At 33.2% G+C, this 17058-nt stretch overlaps 4 protein-coding genes across 5 annotated transcripts; 3 read left to right on the top strand and 1 right to left on the bottom strand.

Moving 5' to 3' along the window:
* Nucleotides 1-4670: 4670 nt before the first annotated feature.
* LOC130967248 (uncharacterized) lies at nucleotides 4671-5378 on the top strand. Its single transcript, XM_057892065.1, has 2 exons — nucleotides 4671-4778; nucleotides 4827-5378. The coding sequence occupies exons 1-2, from the start codon at nucleotides 4671-4673 to the stop codon at nucleotides 5376-5378; spliced, it is 660 nt and encodes a 219-aa protein (XP_057748048.1).
* Nucleotides 5379-6855: 1477 nt separating this feature from the next.
* Nucleotides 6856-8732, top strand: LOC130967247 (uncharacterized). The gene is made up of 3 exons (XM_057892064.1): nucleotides 6856-7106; nucleotides 7433-7662; nucleotides 7840-8732. Exons 1-3 carry the CDS (start codon nucleotides 6856-6858, stop codon nucleotides 8730-8732), a joined length of 1374 nt encoding a protein of 457 aa, XP_057748047.1.
* Nucleotides 8733-9876: 1144 nt separating this feature from the next.
* On the top strand, nucleotides 9877-13529 carry LOC130968317 (uncharacterized). Its single transcript, XM_057893518.1, has 4 exons — nucleotides 9877-10041; nucleotides 11187-11341; nucleotides 12177-12497; nucleotides 12574-13529. Exons 3-4 carry the CDS (start codon nucleotides 12183-12185, stop codon nucleotides 13213-13215), a joined length of 957 nt encoding a protein of 318 aa, XP_057749501.1. The 5' UTR covers nucleotides 9877-10041; nucleotides 11187-11341; nucleotides 12177-12182; the 3' UTR covers nucleotides 13216-13529.
* Nucleotides 13530-13874: 345 nt separating this feature from the next.
* Nucleotides 13875-16809, bottom strand: LOC130968316 (alternative oxidase 3, mitochondrial-like). Of its 2 annotated transcripts, XR_009081582.1 has the most exons (5): nucleotides 15842-16809; nucleotides 15614-15742; nucleotides 15035-15523; nucleotides 14712-14836; nucleotides 13875-13893 (listed from the first exon to the last, which is right to left on the bottom strand). XR_009081582.1 is itself a non-coding variant. In XM_057893517.1 (4 exons), exons 1-4 carry the CDS (start codon nucleotides 16091-16093, stop codon nucleotides 14777-14779), a joined length of 930 nt encoding a protein of 309 aa, XP_057749500.1. In that variant the 5' UTR covers nucleotides 16094-16809; the 3' UTR covers nucleotides 14668-14776. The 2 variants fall into 2 exon arrangements, 1 of the variants encoding a protein (XP_057749500.1); XM_057893517.1 differs by lacking the exon at nucleotides 13875-13893 and having other exon boundaries at nucleotides 14668-14836.
* Nucleotides 16810-17058: the final 249 nt, after the last annotated feature.

Raw genomic sequence — 17058 nt, 5'->3', positions numbered from 1 at the left:
TCTGTTGCGTCGCCATTTCTGCTCCTCTTCCTCGCTTGCTCGCCAGTCGCTGTTGCTCCTTACTCAACGCTGCTTCGCATCCTCGTCGCTGCTCCTCCCTAGGGTTTCAGTTCTGTTTCTGATTTGTTGATTTTGTTAATTACATTGTTGATTTTTCTGCTTATGTTTCTTTTGTTAATTACATTGTTGATTTGTTGATTTTGTTAATCATATTATTTCTTATTCTGATTCTATTGTTATTGTTGATTCTGATTTCATTGTTCTTCTATTTTTGTTTTTTCTGTTTCTATTTTTTATTATGATTCTGATTTCATTCTTCTACTTCTAATTTTATTGTTGTTGATTTTTCTGTTTCTATTTCTATTTCTATTTTTGTTTTTTTATGTTTTTATTACATTGTTTCTGCTTTTGATTTTATTGTTATTAATGCTGATATTGTGATGAAAAAGAAGAAAAAAAAAAGAGATGCTGCTGTGATAGAAAAGAAGAAAAAGAAGAATAAAAACTGAGTATTTGTGTGAAAAAAAAGAAGGATATTTTGATCCGAATGATAATTTTAAAATTAAGTTAAATTTTAGAAATATTTGATTTGCAAAAAAAGGTTAAAAAAAATTTTAACCTAAACCTTAAAAACTAAAACCGTACTGGATCCTAATAGATTTGTAAGCATCTTAATGCTTTAACACACTAGTTTTTATAAAGAGATTAATTTGATAATGTTAGGAACTTTTAAAAGACGTTTCTATGTTTATAAAAAAAACAATAACAACTACAACAACAACAAATAAATAAATAAAAGGAGAAAAAATAAATAAGTCTTTAATTTTTTTTTACTATTTAAAAATATTTTTAAGTTTTTTATTATTTTAAAAGTTGAATATATTTTAGACCTAATGAAAATGTGTAATATAACTTTTATAATACTAATATAGCTATTATAAATGCACATGTAAAAAAGGTGATTTTAAAATGGAATAAATTATTTTTTTTAATTCCTCTTCAAGTTATTCAACATCAAAATTAAGAGTTTATGTATGTAACTTGAATCTATCTTTTTTATTCTTTTCTAACATATTGACATTATAATTTAAACTGCATTTTAGACAAGTCAATTACAAATGACATGACATATAATCTAAATGACATGCTTCAATACATAACAAATAATAGAACAACTATTTTCTTTAATTCATTTTTCAAACACTAAAAATAAAAAAAGCAAAACAAACAACATGTACAACTATCTCAATACATTAAATTAATAGATTTTTCTTTTTCTCTAAAATAACCATCTTCTTTTTCAAAAGAGTCCTCTTATGATTTAGTTTCTATTTTCAATCATCCTCTTTAATAATTTCAATATCCTTCCTATCCAGTCACAAAAAAAAAAATATATCCTTCCTATCCAAATGCTTTCTACCAGTGCTTTTATAAGTACTCTCAATTTTAATACATGTCCATCAATCCGAACAAAAATTTTGTAATGCAGTTATTTTTTCAGTACAACAAGTCAAAATTTTTAAGACAGTGTTTATTTTAAAGACTAGAATTTAAACTGAGGAATTGATATTTAATATTGTGTTTGATGATCATAGACTGAAATAAAAATTTTAATTAAAACACAAAATTTTAATCCCTTTATTACCTCTAAAAAGTAGGAACAGAAGAAACTAAAAATTCTGATACTAGAAATTAAAATTTTAACAACATTTTTTTTTTCAAAAATATTCTCATATAATTTTTTAAATTTTAAATTTATCTCTCAATCTTTATGTTTATCTTAAATCAAACATGATACTTAAACATAACTCAATCCAGTCTATTTTACACCAAACACAATGCAAAGACTTAATTTAGTCTCTATCTCCTAGACTATATTTCTCAGTCTTAGTCTCCCTTTCAAACGAAACTTAAGATTATATACTATCTAAACTCATTTCAAATCAAACAAAAACAATTTATTTTACTTACCTTATAAAATGGACAATCCAAAAAGAATCTGTTAAAGTTGCTCATGGTCTTTGACATACACATTATTGCATAAACTCTACAGAAAACACTTTGGAGCGGCGTCGTCCATCAGCTCTTCGGCATGCATAGCACATGAAACCAAACTTGAAAATGAATTTTCTTGTCTTGTCCCACCTATGCTTCTTTTTAAACTTGAGAATACTCTATTTGTGGTCATTGTTACGGCAATTAATACTCTTCATGACTAGTCTACACGAAGTTCCCTAATTGAATGATTAGAGTTACTAATCAAACGACGTCATTTAAAAAAAAAAAGGACTAATTTGTCTCATTTTAAAATTTTTTTCTCTACGTATGTATTTGTAATGATTAGGTCAGCACAACAAAAAATCACATTACATATTTTTATTAGGTTTGATAAACTCATATGAATGGAGAGATATATATATATCCAATTTTTAAAGGGGTCAAAGATGTAAAAGAACTTTTAAATAATAAAAAATAAAAATGTTTGTAAAACAAAACATTAGGACCTATTTATTTTTTTTTCTTTAACTAAGAATAATTTTAAAAGATAAAATATTAAAAAAGAATGAATAAATATATAAATAAAAGATCACACACAAAACAAAAATTACCTATTAATAAATTAATTGTTTAATAAGTTAAATATATACATAAAATGTATGTTCCATTTGCCACATCCATCCCTCCGTTAATAAAGTTTAATTTCCGTTAAAAAAAATTAATATGTGTAATTAGAAGTGTTTATGAGTTGGACTAATTTAATTAGATTTGGACCTACCTTAAAAAGGTGACGGACATATTTTAATCTAATTTAAAAATGGTTTGAAATAAATTAAGTTAAACCGAAGATTAACATAATATAAAATTAGTATATATAAATTTGTAAATTTTATATATATTAAACTAATAAAATTTTACTTTTAACAAATAAATTTAACAAATGATATATCATATTTATACTAAAATAAATTATTTTAAAACAAAAATAATACTGTATAATATAAAAAAGAGTAAAATATATTTTTCGGCTTTAAAATTTGTTAAAAATTTTAAAAATATTCTTAAATTTTATTTTGTTTTAATTTTATTTTAAAAGTTTTCAATTTGTATCAAATATACTCGTCGCGGCTAATTTTTCAAAAAATTTAGGATGAATTTAGCAACAATTTCACAAAAATAGCATTCAACACAAACAAATCAAACATAAATGTCACGCATTATTGCTGGATTGATCCTAAATTTTCTAAAAATTTAGCTGTCAGGAGTATATTTGATGCAAGTCGAAAACTTCAAAGACAAAATTGAAATAAAATAAAACTTAAAGCTATTTTTGAATTTTTGACGAACTTCCAAAACAAAAAATATATTTTATTCTATAAAAAATATTAATTAAAATATAGAAGTATAATATGACATTCACTAATGGATCTATATATATTTTTGTGAAGACAATTGCTCCCATTGTATTTTAAAAAACAAATAACAACTATATATGTAGATAATTTCTCTCATTATAATAATTTATTTGTCTCCACGTTTCAAAAAATATCATGTATAAGAAATATTTATATTATTAGATATTAACACAATAATAAAAATTATTGTATTATATAAATTTAAAACAAATAATAATAATAACTAATAATAATCTAATTATTTAATTACCTAAAATAAATCTTAACTTTTTAAATATAAATGAAATTATTAGTATTTAATATTTTTTTATAATATATATAATTTATTTACTTTTTATTGTTTTGTTTAATTTGGTTTTGTTTATACATATAATATTATTTTAGTCAACAAATTTTTACCATGATATTATAAAATATCAATTTTGCAATTAAATATCAAAAAATTATTTAAATATTTTTTAATAAAAAAATATTATTTTATCTATATTTATATGTAAAAAAATTGTGATTATTTGATTTGAATTATTATTTTTTTTATAAATTTTTGTGTTTCTCAAATAATTTTAGTAAAAATTCAGACACAAAAAACAAAAATTCTAAATTAGTTTATTTGAATTATACTTCTTATCAATTTTTTGGATATTGAATTATAATTTTTTTATATCATATATAAAATAGGAAAATTTCAACTGTATCAAATACACTAGTGTTCTAATAATTTTAATCGTTAATTTTAATTATAAAAAATATATATAATATATATTAATTAAAATCAATGGTTAAGATAATTAAAATATCGATGTTCCAGGTACATTTAAAAACTTTTCCACAAAATGATCAATAAAAATATGATTTGACGGATATTAAATGCTTGATTAGACACTAATAACAATAATAAATATATGGGTAAAAAATCTAAATAAACCAATGGCAGAAAAAAATTACTCAAATCAGCCAAAACAAAAATTTTTTCAGCAATCCACCAACGAACAAATACATATAATTCGAATCAACATGATTCGAACTACAAATGCAAGTAATTCGAAACAACTTGACTCGAATTACCTATGAAACGAATTGCATGTAATTCGAATCAAGTAGATTCAAATTAGGTGATTATAAATCGAATTGACTCGATTCGAATTAGTAGACAAACGTGACTCAATGGAGTTCGAATTAACTTGATTCGAATTAGTGTGTTCCAAACCTGTATATATATGTGATGAACGTGAGTTGCTCTCAATATTGAGAGGTCAAATGGCTGGTGAGGACAGTTTTATAGTGTTGGTTCACCACAGAGGATCGATTAAGAGGAAAACTCGGTTAGGTGTCAAGTTCACCGATAAAGATCCTCTCTGTATTATCGTCAGTTCTACGACGAGCTATGATGACCTTGCTATGTCTGTACTGTAGAAACTAGGTCTGGACGGTGTTAAAAGGGTTAAGAAGTTTTTCTATCGCATTCCAATCACGGTGCTCCAAGATAGCGTGAAGTATGATTGTTTCACGATCGGGAGTGATGAGGACTTGCAGGCCTTGTTTCTCTGTCGCCGTCAATTTCCCGAAGTGCGGACACTGGAGCTGTTGGCAAAGCTGGTTGATGTGGTGTCCAGCTCGGGGGGTTCAAACCGGAATACCAACACTTTAGCGACGGTTGCCGGTTCTAGCTCAAGACCTGCCGTTGCATCTTCCTCAGTTCCCGCCTACAAGCCACCCGCCCCGGTTGTCGCCTCCCCTTCGTTCGCTGTTGATCTCAACGGCAGTATTGGCGACAAGGTTGGAACAACGGAACTTGTACCTACCTCTGTACACTGTGCTGCACCGGCTGGGGCTGGAGATGGATTGTTTGATGATGTAGAGGACGATGATGTTGAGCCGGATATGATTGCTGATGATAGTGGCAATGATATTGGAGCGAGTGAGCCTGCCGGTGCCGGTGGTGGCTCTAGTTCTGGCACACAGTGATGCGGAATTTTTTTATAACCTACACTTACTAACCGGCAAGTGCACCGGGTCGTACCAAGTAATACCTTACGTGAGTAAGGGTCGATCCCACGAGGATTGATGGATCAAGCAACAATGATTGATTGATTGGGTTAGTTAGGCAAGCAAAAATTGGTTTTGAGATATTCAAAAGGTTTAAGTTCGAATTCAAAATATCAAAAGTATAGACAATTAAATAAATTGGGAATAAAATATGGATAAACAGTTAAGGCTTCAGAGTTATCTATTTTTCGAGATTAACTTTTCTTATTAACTATTTTAATTATGTAGGATTTCATTTATGGCAAACTATATGTGACTAGACCCTAATTCCTTAGACCTTCCTAGTCTCCTCTAAAATTTATCAACTGCCAATTCCTTGGTCAATTAATTCCAATTAGAGGATAAAAATCAATTTTCAGTTTATATGCCACAAAAATTCTAATTACCCAAAAATAAGGGGATTATATGTCACGTATCCCATTAAATCCAAATAATTAAAATTTAGGTGAATATGTTTTCAAGCTGTTGTTCAAGTAAAGAGCTTTTCCAAGTTTTACAAGAACTCAAATAGAAAGAGGGTCATACTTCCGTTCCACCCAAATTCATAAGATAAAGAGCGAAAAACAATTCTTAAATATAAATCCAAAACATAAATTAAAATAGAAAAAGTAATAAAATCAATCCATACAAATAGACAAAGCTCCTAACCTTAACAGTGGAGGTTTAGTTGCTCATGGAATGTAGAATGTAAATTTGTATAGAATTCCCTAATGGAATCTTTCTAATGTAATGTAATGTGTTTAATGTGATCTTAAAAGAAGAGAAGTCTCCTCTTTTTATAACTAATCATAATTAATTTAAAATTTAATTATCTAAAAATAAAAATAATATCTTTTCCTAAAAGATAAGATTTGAATTTAAATTTGAATTAATTAACAGATTTTCAGTTGATGGGTGGGGACCACTTGCTTTGTCCATTCTGCAGCTTCTAATCTGTGTTTTCTGGACTGGAAAGTGGGTCAAAAACAGTCCAGAAATCGTAACCAGCGTCATTTGTATTTTTGCAGATCGCGCATGTGACGCGTCCGCGTCGTCCACGCGTTTGCGTCATTTGTGCAGATTCCAGTCCACGCGTTCGCGTCAAGCACGCGATCGCGGGATTGCGATTTCTCCATTCCGCGCGGTCGCGTGAGCCATGCGTCCGCGTCGGTCTTCGCTGGTCATCTTTTTGGTTTCTTCTTTTTCTCTGCAGAAACTTCATCAAATCCCTCCGAATGCTACCTAAAATAAATAAAATTGCACAAAACTCAAAATAGCATCCATAGTGGCTAAAATATAATTAATTCTTAATTAAACTCAACAATTTAGATGCAAATTTATTAGGAAAAGATAGACAAGATGCTCACGCATCACACAGCAGTACCCTCCATATTTTTCATCTTTGGACCTGGATGCCATGAGGCAGCCGAGGGTACTTGGGGAGGCTACAGGATTTGGCGCTAGAGATGCAGAAGGATCAGCTGGTATGACAGAGTTCCAGGTTGGTCAGCAATTTCAGGATAAGGAGGATGCCCTGTTAAGTGTGAAGACTTACAGCATCCGTCGAGGTGTACAGTACAAGGTTGTGGAGTCTGATTATCGCCGTTACGTTGGCAAGTGTTCTGAGTTCGGAAATGGGTGCACATGGTTGATTCGGCTGAGTCTCAGGTAGCGCAAGGGCATATGGGAGGTCAAACGTTACAATGGACCGCATACTTGTCTCGCCAGCTCTATCTCCAACGATCACAGGAGGTTGGATTATCATGTGATATCGGCATTCATTATGCCAATGATTAGAGCTGATGCATCCGTTAGCATCAAGATGCTCCTAAATGCGACTGCCTCGCACTATGGGTTCAGGCCGACCTACAGGAGGGTCTGGATGGCGAAGCAGAAGGCTGTTGCACTCATTTATGGTGACTAGGATGAGTCTTACAACGAGCTCCCAAGGTGGGTGTTAGGAGTGCAGGTGACCATGCCTGGTTCTATTGCAGTTCTTCGGACTACCCTGTTCGAGTTGGGAGACAACTGGACGAATCTCAGGCTTATTTTCACAGACTGTTCTGGACTTTTTCACCGTGTATCGAGACATTTCGTCATTGCAAGCCGTTGGTTAGTATTGATGGGACGCATCTATATGGCAAGTATGGGGGTACTCTGCTTGTTGCAATTGCACAGGACGGGAACTCCAACATACTCCCTGTTGCATTCGCACTAGTCGAGGGTGAGAATGCTGAGTCTTGGTCATTCTTTCTCTCCCACCTCTGTCAGCACGTCACCCCATAGCCGGGTCTGCTCGTTATCTCTGACAGGCATAACGGCATCAAGGCCGCCCTTGAGGCTCCCGACGGGGGCTGGCTGCCTCCGGCTGCATACTGAGCTTTCTGCATTCGGCACGTAGCAGCAAATTTTGCCCTCACCTTCAAGGGTAAAGACGCAAGGAGGCTTCTCGTTAACGCTGCCTATGCTAAGACGGAGGTTGAGTTCGATTACTGGTTTGATATTCTTCGCTCGGAAGATCCGACGATGTGTGATTGGGCAAACCGGATTGAGTATTCATTGTGGACACAGTATTGCGATGAGGGCCGGAGATTCGGTCACATGACGACTAATATATCTGAGTGTGTGAATTCAATCCTCAAGGGTGTGAGGAACCTTCTTGTATGCTCCTTGGTGAAAGCAACGTATGGTCGGTTGGCCGAACTTTTTGTACGCAAGGGGAGAGAGGCAGAGGCCCAGCTGGGTATTGGACAACAATTCAGTCAACACCTTGTTAAATGTATCGAGACCAACTTGAAGACGGCAAGGTGCTTCACAGTTACTTTGTATGACAGAGACAACTCCGAGTACACGGTCGCAGAGACCACTCTTACTGGTTCTTTCTCCCTTGGTATCTACAGGGTCTCACTCGGATCTCAGACATGTGACTGCGGATACTTCCAGGCACTTCATTTCCCTTGTCCGCACGCACTGGCATGTTGTGCCTACTCACGAGTCACTTGGCACTCCTACGTCCACCCTGTCTATCGACTCAGTAACGTTTTTAGTGTTTATCAGATGGGATTCAGACCTCCAATCCCAGAGGGTTTCTGGCCACCATATGATGGACCGACGGTGATACCGGACCCGAACAAGAGGCGTGCAAGGGAGGGTCGTCCCAGGTCTACTCGGATACGGACGAACATGGACGAGGCAGATCCAAACCGGCCTAAGAGATGCGGCTTATGTCGGCAACCCGGACACACTCGTCAGAGCTGCCCACAGGTCGGAGGTAGCCAAGGTATACAGTCATAGATGGGTAGGGTTGGTTTTGTGTTGTTTGATTTACTAGTGTCCGTTGTATCGAGTTTTAGTTTTTTAAGGGAAAAAATGTCGTACTTGCATATGCGTTGTATTTCAGCTGTTTTTAACGACCGTGAACTACTAAATAATTTAATCTGCCTCTCGAGTCTTTGTCGAACAGATTCTGGATCGTTTTCTCTGGAATTTGGGGGGGTATGAGGAAGTGAAACTAATTCGTTTCTCCCTTGGTTCGAACTGCTTATATAGGCAGCTAACTAGTAATTCGAATCAAGTTAATTCCAACTACTTTTTATGACCAACAGTGAATAATTCGAATCAAGTTAATTCGAACTCCATTGAGTTACGTTTGCCTACTAATTCGAATCGAGTCAATTCGATTTATCATCACCTAATTCGAATCTACTTGATTCGAATTACATGCAATTCCTTTCAAAGGTAATTCGAATCAAGTTGTTTCGAATTACTTGAATTTGCAATTCGAATCATGTTGATTCGAATTATATTTATTTGTTCGTTGGTGGATTACTGAAATAATTTTTGTTTTGGCTGATTTGAGTAATTTTGTTCTGCCATTGGTTTATTTAGGTTTTTTACCCTAAATATATTATTCATACAATATTACTAAAATATTGAAATAAAAACTTTTAAATTAATATACTTTTAAATGTGTTAATTATATTTATTTATTAAAAATTTAACTAATTAATATATTCCAAAAATTTAAATATCTAAATATATGAATATTAATATTTTTTATTATTTTACTATATTATTTTGCCTTCACTTTTAAAATTTTTTGAATTCATCGTTGATAACATTATTAATTTTACTTTAAAATATATATTTTTACTATAAAAATAATTTCACAATGAATAACCCAAAATATAACTAAAAAATAATATTGAATAAAAATAATAAATTTAAATTCAGTAAAATATATCTCGAGTCGTGATTGAGTTTTGGAATTGGGCCGGGTCTGCCACGTTTTCTTTCACATATCTGGCGATTGGGTTAAATTTTAAAAATAGTTTGAAAAAAATATAAAATAAAACCATAAGAGTGAGGGTTCGTGCTTTCTCTTAACTGTTGGCATTTTGGTAACCTAGGAGAGTCCCAGTAAAAAGGTGAAAATGAAAGTGGATAACTGAACATATTGTCATATTGTATTCCATTTTCATCCAATTTGTGTTTCTGAAGCTGAAGGTGACGAACATTCAAGGATTGGGTCAAGTGTTCGTTCAACACGCACAGCAGAAAAGTGATCATAGAGAAACCGCTCTCACCCGAGACACGATCAAAGGTAACATATTTCCCGCTATTTTGAGTTTGGGTATTGATTTCATGAAATAGGGTTTTAGGGCTTTGTTTTCATGTAAGTTGTTGTGAAGCATGGGTTTTTTTGGTTCTGCAAAAGAGGATGAAGTTTTTTTTTTTCAATTTTTTGTCGATCAACCCATGGAGGAACTCAAAGTCTTCCTGAATGATGATGCCAAAGGGGTTTCAATGCCCCCTAACTTGATATTTAGTTCTGTTTTGTAGTTTGCTTTGAACCCTAGATCCTTTCTTTCTACCAAAAAAAAATGAAGAAAATGTGATACGGGTTTATTTCTTTTAGCGGAAACAAATTTCTGTTGATAAAAGTGTAGATGTGACCAATAAAACATATACTTTATGTATACATTTAACACAAATTGTTTGTCCGTTCTTTCAAATATTAAAAATCGATTTAGTAAATAAAATTTGCTAGAAATTAGAGTGCTTCACTACAATTTTTTTACAAACCGAATTGGATATTTTTAAAAAATAAAAAATGTAAATATAATACTCCACGTGTATATAGAACCTTACTTTTCGTATATGTTGGTGAACTTTTGGTAACACCTTTATATAATTTTGTTAGATGAAGGGGAAATAAAAATCAGCGGATAATTATTTATATTCAAACTACTCTCTCAAATTATTCAACTCCCTCTGCTTACTTTCGAAGTGTTTTAATTTATAGAAGTACTCTATTACTTAGTTGAAATAATTTAATAAATTATGATCACTTTGTGATCCAAAAATCCTAAATAGTGAATAGTTATTCTGCCATCACTGATTCAATATTCAAGATGATTTAACATTCAATTATTAATTATCTTATTATGCTTTTAATTGTCTTAATTTCATATAAAATTAAATATCATGTGTATATTCAAAACTAATCAGTAATTACCATATATTTATACACAAATACATATATTGTTTCTTATTTTTAATATATATTTTATCTCAATAACTAATTTTCAATCTTAGTATTATGTTTGTTAGCCTATCAAAATATAAAATTTCAGTTCTTTCAATATTTAAAAAAAAAAAGAGAAATTTTTAGAGGTAGAGACTGAAATTTAATTAATAATTTTTTTTCAAAAATACCTTCAATCCAAATTAATTATTTCAACACAGGATTCTGTACCACCATCGAAGAACCTAGCGGAAGCCCCTGCTTTGTCGCTGCTGCCAGGATCACCACAACCTCGTCGTCGTCGAACCTACAGCGAATAAGATTAGTCGCCGTTGAACCTTCGTCTTCGTGGCCGCTGTTTTCGCGTCGTTTTTCAGTGTGTGGTCTCCTCTTCAATCCTCTCTTCTCTGTTCGCTTTTGTGTTGTTGTAATGGGTTCTATATGGGTCCCCTTTTGCAGCTTGTCTTCTCTTGGTTTTTTTGTTTGTTTGCAGTTGTATGAATTTGTAACTACAGAACTTGTCTTCTCTGGGTGTATGAATTTTTACTATCAGTGCAATTAACTACTTGCACGATTAATTACTCGCATTTACGCAGAAGTTGTATTTGCAATAAGATTGTCTTCTTTGTATTCAATTTTGTGATTAATTCTATATTTCAGTATGTTACTCATTCTGGATTTGTTATAATTTTAATCTGTGATGAATTTGTTACTAAAAAGTCAGATGCAGTGATGATGAGAAAATTAAAATGCAGTGATGATTCAAATTTATTTCTCTCTTGATAGAGCCATAGAGGACAATCTTTTGTCTTTTGATGTGCTTGCTGCTGCAATACTAATTCATCAAAAATGTCTGCTCCACATACTATATTAGTTTCTTTCATGATTGATGTTTCATAGTATTTTATTTTAAAAGCATGATTGTGTTGTTAAATGTTTTCAACTTGCAAACATGCCTTTGATAGTCAGATGCTAATTAACCAAAATTATGAGAACGAGAATTGCTTCGGTTAACATTCTAATATCATGAAAACAGCTTGATAAGAAATATGTGCCCAAATGTGAATTTCATTTTTAATATCATGAAAACAGCTTGTATTCTTGTTTTCCATTCTAAGACTTGTTCTTTGTAACATGGTCATTGAAACTTACTTGGTATTTATAAGACTTAATTGGATTGTATAACTTATTCCTGTTTCACTTCTTCTTAGGTAAGAATGAACAAGCGCATGTGGAGTGATGAAGAAACCAAAGCATTTGTGGGTTTCATGAAGGAGTTCGTTGTTGATGGTCTGAAAACCGATTCTGGACAATTCAAACCAGGAACTTTTAAAAAACTAGCTTTAAAGATGCTGGAGGCCTTCCCAACTTGTACCATAACCGCCAAACATTGCAAAAATAAGCATAAGCGATTGAAGGAGAAGTATCAATATGCCTCTGAGATGTTGGCTTGCAGTGGATTTGGGTGGAATTCTAAAAAACAGTGTGTGGAAGTAGACAGTAAAGATGTTCTTGATGCGTGGACGAAGGTCGTGTGTAAATTTACCTAAATTTAATTGAATTGTCACTGTAGAGTATGTAGACTAACTTATGTTTATTTTATCGCAGGCACACCCGACCAAGTTCTACACTGTTGGGAAGCCATTCCCTTTGTTCCACCGACTAGAGGGTATATTCGGAAAGGATAGAGCCACGGGTGTAAGTGCAGTAAGTGGTTTCAACACACAGGAACAAGTTCATGAAGAAGGGGAAGATCAGAGTCCAGGAATTCTAGAGGGTACATTTGGAAAGGATAGAGCCACAGGTGTAGGTGCAATAAATGGTTTCAACACACAGGAACAAGTTCACGAAGAAGAGGAAGATCAGAGTCCTGGATTGGACGAATTTGAGGTGTCAGCAAATACAAGCTTTGATGGAGAGCAAGGAGCAGCTTCACACTCTGAGGCTGGTGCAGCTAGCGCAAGGCATTCAGGAAAGAAGAGGAAGCAAAATGACATTCTAGAGAGGATGGTTGAATGTGTGCGGTTTTCTATTGCTGCCCAAGAGAAGCATGTCCAAATTCTTGCTGATGCTATTTCAGGTGTGAATGAGAGGTTTAAGATTGGTGAGAAGCTTGAACAACTTGGATTCAGTGATGATGAGGTTGTGCAGGTCGTGTTGAAGTTTTCTGATAACTCAAATTTGGAGAAGAGCTTCTGGAGTTTGACAGATTCTCAGAAGAGTGCATTAGTGCGATCCATTCTAAGATAGAAATAGAATTAGTGCTGATTGTCTCCTGTTGTGGTATATTGTGAAACTTATTATGTGGTCTTTGGTAGTCTTTTGGAACTTTAGGTTGATTTAAGACTTTCTGTCCAAGTATATATTAGGTGACACTTATTTGAGACTTGTAAAGCCATTCTCAAACCACAATCGCAAAAGCGTTCTCCAATTGCATTAGAATTGTTGGTGCCATTGGAACTACTTGTAGATCTTATACTTCTAAATGCCATTATTAACAAAACTCATATACCTGTCAGAGGTGATGAAACAAAGAACAACATTCAGAACAATTCATTGCAACAAATCACAGCCAAATATTTTCCACTTATAAGACATTTCAATCTGATGCCTGTTTTTGTACATCTTTTGCCATAAAATAAGAAACTATTGGTAAAATAATGCAGCACTTTTTACCAAATCATGATTGTCATAAACATCTAACCTATTCAATCAATATATGGAAATTAGCTTAAAATCTTTATTACTACCACTTTCAACAGATTTTGATCAGTGGAGTTGTGACTACATTAATGCAAATATGAAACTTGAGTCATCAACTGCAGGTCTTTCAAAGTTAGATACATTAGAAGGTAGTTTGATAGTTAACAAGAACCTTTTCGGTGATTTTTCATCCATGAAATTAATCTTTGCAGCCAGCTGGACTATCTGCAACAAAGAAAGAAAGAGCTTAAACAAAATATAGTTAGGGTAATTTAGTCATTTTATATATTTCAGTCTCTATTTTTATTTTAAACCAAATAAAATATTAAGACATAACTCAGTTCTATACATCTTATATCAAACACAATACAGAAACTGTCTCTATTTTGGAGTTTCTATCTCACAGTCTCAGTCCTTCTTCCAACGCTACCTAAGTAACACGAATATCCTTTTTTCCAATTACTAGTCAACCAACATTCAAATCCCACATGGCAATAAATTCTAATAAAATTGAATTTGATTTTGATTTATTTTCCTTTCTTAAGAGTTTGAACTCTCTAATTCCCTTCTCATTTTATTTTCTTTCGTAAACCCTCATTTTCTGCACTATAATATCCCTTCTCTTTGTAGTTCCACTTTGTCCCAACTATTTTGCATACCAGAGCATGATTAGTAGTTTAAGAATAAAATAGACATTTTATTTTTCTTTTTTATCTAATTTTGGTGGTGACTTTCAGAGTGCATAGTTAGATATTTTAGTAGGTATAGATAACTTTAGATGTGCTTAGTTGCATTATGAAAAATATATGAATTTTTTATTTGCATCTTTAGCATTTTACATTGTGTTATATGCATAATCCTTAGCACTTTTCGTAGTAGTAATTAGTTGAGAAAAAAGAATGAGTAGAAGGAGAACTGAGAGGGCCCCTAATAGGAGAAAGGAAGGAGGTTTTGATTTTTTATTTTTGTTTTCTCTAAACTTTATTTTAGGTCTCAAAATGCACACTGAAAATGGGAATACATTTTATTGAACCTTGACTTACAAAAATGGTAAAGAAAACAAAAGCTAGCTTTTATTTTTCTAGTCCAAGAATACAAAAATAATGAGTCAATGATAGCCAATAGGTGCTGGAGCCTGTTTCAATTGCTTTCCTTGATGATGAATATCCTGCATAGGGAAGAATATAATATATAAGACCAAAATGCAAGTAAATATATGGAAACAAATTAAAATAAGTATGAGACGAGCTGAAAACTCACTTATAGTTATCTTGATGTAAAGTTGAAAGTCGAGAACGGTTAGATAACAATTTGTTCTCAACTATCAACTTTACATGAAGACAACTGCATGTGAGTTTTTACGCACAGAAGCAAAGTGATTGACGTCTCTATGGTGAGCCTCATCAGCGCGAATGACAGTAATAACATCCTTGAGAGTTGCATCCTTAGGAAGCCTCCAATAGTCAATTGCAATAGCAGGAGCAGGGACATTCTGGACTTTGCCAGTCTCAATTGCCTTCAAGTGTTGTGTGTAAGAGATCAGAGCCTCTTCTTCCAAGTACCCAACAAACCTATGCGCTGCTTTTGGTGAGATGAGGTAGAACACAAAGAAAGCATTGAAGAAAACTCCCTGAGCAGTAATAACAAGAAGCCTCTCGTGCCAGCTGGGTTTCACAAGCTCCACCATGGTCATCAGGTGCATCCTCTCGTTCTCTGCCTCCTCAAGCAGTGCTTTAATCCAACCTCCACTGTGTTCAAACTTCCTCAGAGACTTGAGGTGCAGCAACATCCCTCCTACCATTCCAGGGACACCTGCAATTGTTTCTAGCATCATGGCATGGCACCCGTACCTCTCCTGCAATTATAATTGTTAGGAGCTTAGTCTTTTTAATTATTTTATTATTTCAACAGAATATTCAAATTCATGTGGAATAATCACACACACCTTGAAGTACAAATCTGAGAAAAACCTAAGAAACTTGACACTCCTGTATGCAAACTTGTCTGCAAAGGATTTTGGCACATGGTGCTTGGTCACGTCAATGGACACATCTGAGTGGTAAGTGTCCCATGGCTGAAAGAGACATCATTTACAAACATCCTCTCTCATCAAACTATAATAATAGACATTACATATACACTGTGTTCTGTTGCAAGATTCTTAGTTTCTTACCATGAAACAGTTCCAAGGCCACTCAGTACCATCCTCCCTTTTAACCTTTGGCCTTGTGATCCCCCAGTAACTTGAAACCACACCATTGTTGTTGGTGTTATTGTTGTTGTTGACTTCGCTCTTCTTCTCCTCCGAGTGCTGCTGATCCTTTATCTCAGGCATGGTGGAGGAGGAGAAGCAGTGGCGCTGGTAGTTCCGGCCACTATTAGACAGAGCTCGTGCCGCGAACCTTGTTAGAGTTATATACTTCATGTTGAGAGAGCTTCAATCTCAATGTGTGTGACCAAAGTGGCTGAGACTCTTCCATTTTATATATGCATGAATGCATCATTATGCAGATATCTGTTCACTTTGAAATTTGCCATTTCCGCAAGATGATGGGATTATATATTAATTTATTGTTGGAAAATTATGATTATGAAGCTTCCAGACTAGATAAAATATTGTAATGAAACCATCAGCAAACTAATCCTATAAGTAAACAAATATAAAAGTGAACAATCAGAGGATTCTAGAACTAGACATCATCAAAGAATCAACATAGTTGTGTGATTGTTATTGGCAGTTAAATATTAGAAAGTTGAAGCTAGCATTTCAACTTTTGACTGGTTTGTTAATTTTATAATATCCTTCCTTTAACCTTGTCCACCAAGTTTTTCTTAAAACCAATATATCAAACTAACAGATTATTTGCTAAGAAGTTTCGTTGTACCGATTTCTGTGAATGAGGGAGGGAAAGAGAGGCCGTATTCCGTATACACTGTATACTGTTGCCCTGTCTTCAACATGATATTGGATATTTTTATTTACTATTCAACATGCTTCATCAAGAATAGCTTCAGTGCTTAAGATAAACTAACATGAACAAGTATTCAATTTCAATTTCATTGTTGAATCAGATGCAAATAGGCCTAAGTTAGGTCAATTTTGTTTTATGTAAAATCGAATTTCGCATTAGTTTTTTTCATTTATCTTATGTTAAAATTTTTTTCTTTAAAGTAACAAAGATAAAATTTTAGACCTTTTTTGTAGTTCATAAAAATAAATCATAATGCATACTTGTTCTAGGTTGGGTCGATTACGATTGTAACTAAATCAATTCAAGCGGACTTGATTTGCATATTTCAAAATTACCCTATCAGAGTGAGATGAGCCACTCAATCAATTATGACTCCTATGTTATAATTAAGAATTAATTAATGAATTATTTGGTCCGA

This window comes from Arachis stenosperma, chromosome 3 (assembly GCF_014773155.1).
Source record: "Arachis stenosperma cultivar V10309 chromosome 3, arast.V10309.gnm1.PFL2, whole genome shotgun sequence".
Lineage (NCBI taxonomy): Eukaryota > Viridiplantae > Streptophyta > Magnoliopsida > Fabales > Fabaceae > Arachis > Arachis stenosperma.
The sequence above is the reverse complement of the archived record's forward strand: the minus strand, read 5'-3'. Positions and strand labels throughout refer to the sequence as shown.

Bases quoted from the DNA above. Each gene is read 5' to 3' on its own strand.
- LOC130967248 (XM_057892065.1), top strand. From the start codon at position 4,671: ATGGCTGGTGAGGACAGTTTTATAGTGTTGGTTCACCACAGAGGATCG. The intron at 4,779-4,826 runs GTCAGTTCTACG...TCTGTACTGTAG, and splicing joins AAGATCCTCTCTGTATTATC to AAACTAGGTCTGGACGGTGT.
- LOC130967247 (XM_057892064.1), top strand. From the start codon at position 6,856: ATGAGGCAGCCGAGGGTACTTGGGGAGGCTACAGGATTTGGCGCTAGA. The intron at 7,107-7,432 runs GTAGCGCAAGGG...GTTCTATTGCAG, and splicing joins TTGATTCGGCTGAGTCTCAG to TTCTTCGGACTACCCTGTTC. The intron at 7,663-7,839 runs GTGAGAATGCTG...TTCGGCACGTAG, and splicing joins TGCATTCGCACTAGTCGAGG to CAGCAAATTTTGCCCTCACC.
- LOC130968317 (XM_057893518.1), top strand. From the start codon at position 12,183: ATGAACAAGCGCATGTGGAGTGATGAAGAAACCAAAGCATTTGTGGGT. The intron at 12,498-12,573 runs GTGTGTAAATTT...ATTTTATCGCAG, and splicing joins TTGATGCGTGGACGAAGGTC to GCACACCCGACCAAGTTCTA.
- LOC130968316 (XM_057893517.1), bottom strand. From the start codon at position 16,093: ATGAAGTATATAACTCTAACAAGGTTCGCGGCACGAGCTCTGTCTAAT. The intron at 15,743-15,841 runs GTAAGAAACTAA...TGTCTCTTTCAG, and splicing joins GGCCTTGGAACTGTTTCATG to CCATGGGACACTTACCACTC. The intron at 15,524-15,613 runs GTGTGTGTGATT...TTATAATTGCAG, and splicing joins TCTCAGATTTGTACTTCAAG to GAGAGGTACGGGTGCCATGC.